General features: G+C 38.4%; 1 protein-coding gene across 1 annotated transcript; it reads left to right on the forward strand.

Annotated features, from left to right (window-relative positions):
- The first annotated feature begins 1,774 nt into the window (after window positions 1-1,774).
- Window positions 1,775-3,703, forward strand: LOC110031667. Its single transcript, XM_020734994.1, has one exon. The coding sequence runs from the start codon at window positions 2,119-2,121 to the stop codon at window positions 3,463-3,465; it is 1,347 nt and encodes a 448-aa protein (XP_020590653.1). The 5' UTR covers window positions 1,775-2,118; the 3' UTR covers window positions 3,466-3,703.
- Window positions 3,704-3,942: the final 239 nt, after the last annotated feature.

Here is a 3,942-nt window from a genome sequence, read left to right on the forward strand (position 1 = left end):
TATATATATATATAAAAGTAGTATATTTAAAATTTTTAATTGACTACAAGTCTACAAAGAAAATAGAATAAAAATTATTAAATTAGATTCAAATGATGCTTTAATATAAACAATAATTTTTAAATCTTGCCTCAACCCTTAACATCTTATGTGTGATTAGAGTTATCAAAACGACTCTTTGTTCATGAACAGCTCGTGTTCGACTTGTTAAGCAAACTAGCTGAACACGAACACACTTTTTGAGTTCAAATTTTAAACGAGCTGGTAGCTCAGCTGGTGTTCAACTCATTTACACCCCTACTCACGATCTCATAGATTTGGTGATAAGAGCGTCAAAAAGTGTAATTAACAAATTATGACAGGAGTATTTTGTCATACCTTGCATAACAATTGATATTACGTTGAAGTTTGAAGTGAAGGGACAACTAATGCGGCCTTTTTATGATGAAGAAAATTTGACTTATGATACCCTGATTAAAATTCTGGTTGGCATTAACAAAATTTGCTTTGAATAATTATTATATAAATTAATATTGTTATACATATCATAAAATAAATCTAGAAGCTACGTGTGTGTGTGTGTGTGTGTGTGTGTGTGTGTGTGTGTGTGTGTGTGTGTGTGTGTGTGTGTGTGTGTGTGTGTAATAGCTAAATTTTATTATTTAAATTCATAGCACTCAAATCTTTATCATTCATCACTTCAAATACCACAATACATTTTAAAATTTAATTGTTATTAATATGCTATCAACAAATCTCTAACATCCAACACAATCTCGAATCATGATACTAAGTTCGATGTAATTTCAAACTTTGATTAAAATTCAATTAAAATTTTGATTTCAACAAACTTATAATCAAATTGATCCACTCGATGAGATGAACCCAACGGTACTAGAATCAGTCCAATCATAGTCAAAGTAAGCCAAGATTAGACTGTTAAATTGCTTTTGGAAGTTTTTTGAGCATAGTTGGAATGTTAAATGGAACCTAAATTTGACATGCTTATAGTCAAATTGGGTGTATCGGTAAGATGAATTCAACGAGTCCATGTTTACTTAATTATGATATTATTCAGGCACCAAAAAATCCCCCAAACACTATTCGTTCAAGGAAATCTTTCTCTAGGCCATCTCATCAAGAGTGGTCTGGATTCTTTCATTATTTGTAGTCTGAATTTTATAAATAGAGTCTTATCCCCCTCATGAGAAGGAAGCTAGACCTTAGGCAAGAGCAAGTTTAGAGCCAGCAAAAGAGCGAGTTGAAGCCAAACCTCCTGCACTGCATATATGCAGCCTCTAATTGCTGACGCATCCGGCTGCCACTGTAGGTTCCGATCGGCACCTCTGGCTACCACCTCTTATAGTCCTTGGAGCCTTCAGTCTTCGTTTCCCTCGGCCAACTTCGATTATCGTTGTCTCTAGACGCTCTCTTCTTCGACCAACTCCGATTGTCATCTGTTTACCACTGTTGGCCAGCTCCGACTCCCTCCACCCTTTGATCTGCTATGATTGACGTCGCCCTCTGGCCAACTCGGGTTGTCATTGCCTCCAGCCAACTACAACCACTGTCGTCTGACCACCACTAAAACCAACAAACATCACTACCGACCACCGTCGACCATCATCAACCACCACATGCTCATTGCAACAAAGTCACTTATGAAGTCATAAGGTGCACCGCAGAACCTCCCGATTATTTGTAATTAATTCTACTTTTTATTCATACTAAAACTTTCTTAAATATTTTTCTAAGCCATGATTATTCAAATTTTAATCTCTAAAAGGCACTATCGGTTGTCGTCAAGTCTGAAACTAGACTTTGTCAACATTTGAAAAGTCTCAAAATCCGTGCAATGACACAGCGCGTAACGGTCAACATGGGTTAACCTCATACAATTCAAAACTGGCTGGCCGGAATTGACGGCAGAAGAAATTAATTCAAACCACCATCATAATTATGTGGAATCTCCGATCGTCTTCTCCATTGACCTTCTTCACCACCAACCTCTCTGCACCCAAAAAGTCTTCCAAAATCATTCATAAATCTTCAAGTTGAAAAGAGAAGGAAAGGTTTTCAATCTTCTCTGTGAAACAATTTCTATTCCTCTGCTCCATCATGGTGCTCAGGAAAATGCTTGACAGGCTTAGATCAAGAGGCGAGCCGAAGAATGGCTCTGAGGAGCTGAAGCAGAATGGAGGCCATGGAGGTGGTGATACAAAGAAGAAGCTGAGATCCGTGAGAGTAGCTGACTCAGATGGAATAAGGAAAGCTTCTAAGAAAACCAGCCATCTTCCTCCTGAACAAGATGCAGCTGAAGTCCCGAATTACATGAAGTCTACCAGCAGCTATGATGCCAGAAAGGAGAAGAACAAGGTAGTTATCCATTCCTCAACTTCTACTGCTACTGCAACTACTACCTCCATACCCCTCTCCTCTGCTGCTAGAGATCTGGTAAGGAATTCAAGTTTGAAGCTTTTGAGGGCTTCAATGAAGAAGAACAAAGGAAGGAATCTGAAGTGCAGGGAAACTTCTTCATCAACTACTAAGGATTCAGAAACTCCGAATGCTCTGGATCTGAAGGAAGATCATGATGCTTCTGAACTGAAGGTCTGTGATTACGCATACTGTTCCTTGCATGGCCATAAACATGGAGCTGCGCCTTCCCTAAAGAGATTAGTTTCAGCAAGAAGGAAGTCTCTGAAAGTTCATAAGAGCATAAAACTGAGGGCTTATTCATCAATGAAAAAGAAGGGGGGTAATCAGATGGAGCTGGTTGAAGATGCAGTCAATGAACTCTTCATTGAGATTCACTCAAAGTTTCAGGAATGGTGTGAGGAAAGAAGCAGTGATGATGCTGAATCACAAAATATTGTTAATCGGATGAGTGAAATGAAGCTGGAGGATCCAAATGATGCGAGTGAATTGCAGGAATCCTGCTCGGTTACAAGCATTGAAGATTGTGGAGATAAGAACAGTGATCTCTCCATGGAGGATATTCAGATAATTAACCAGTTTTTAGAATTTATGGAGAAAGGATGGCAGGAAGAAACTCAGATCGAAACTGAACAAAGCAAGGAAGCAGAAAGTGAGCCTATGGCAGATTTGAATGATGAAAATAATGAGAAAGATTGTTCATCATCACTGGTCAGCAGATCAAGAGTAAAATATGGCAGATTGAGAAGGCAGCCATCGAGGATTAGAGAGAGTGTAAGAGAGTTCAATCCATGGCCGCCCCGTTTAGTTACATTGCAAGCTGAACCAGAAGCAGAGCAGGTAAATCTCAAGCACCAGACTGTTGAGGAACGAAAAGCTGCTGAGGAGTGGATGATAGACTTTGCGCTCAGAAAAGCTCTTACAAGGTTAGCTTCTGTGAGGAAGACGAAGGTTCCACAGCTTGTTGCAGCTTTTGAGAATGTTATGCCACAAATGTCTGGAGTAGGAACTAAGAGGAGCTATCCATAATAGCAGTAGAAGGAAGTAACAGACAGTTTGTAAGGATGTAACTAACTCTGTCTATTTCTCTATCTTCTTCTTCTGTTCACAATATGTGTATAAATGGAGAGGTGTGTTGTAGTGAGAATATGATGGAATAAAGAAATCAAAGCCTTGGTTGAAAATATTAGTTTGGTTGGCTCAGTAACAGATGATGAGGATGTGCTTTTATATACTTTGAATGGTTTTCCATCAGATTATCAAGCTTGTAGGGCATCAATGTGCTCCAAATTACAAATGTATGTGGATCATTTCCCTATTATTTCAGATAAAGGATATAGATATTGCATAGTTTTCATAGATAATTTCTCAAGGTACTGTTGGGTAGTTTATATGCAAAAAAATTATGAAGCATGTCACAAAATTCAAATATTTATACATACCCTGCTCGGTCAATTTAAAATCAAAATCAAGGTGTTAAGATCTGATGGGGGTGGGGAGTATACT

The sequence above is a fragment of the Phalaenopsis equestris genome, unplaced genomic scaffold, assembly GCF_001263595.1.
Source record: "Phalaenopsis equestris unplaced genomic scaffold, ASM126359v1 Scaffold000840, whole genome shotgun sequence".
In the NCBI taxonomy this organism is placed as follows: Eukaryota; Viridiplantae; Streptophyta; class Magnoliopsida; order Asparagales; family Orchidaceae; genus Phalaenopsis; species Phalaenopsis equestris.

What these genes read in the sequence shown, in the direction of transcription:
- LOC110031667 (XM_020734994.1), top strand. Translation starts at nt 2,119, where the DNA reads ATGGTGCTCAGGAAAATGCTTGACAGGCTTAGATCAAGAGGCGAGCCG.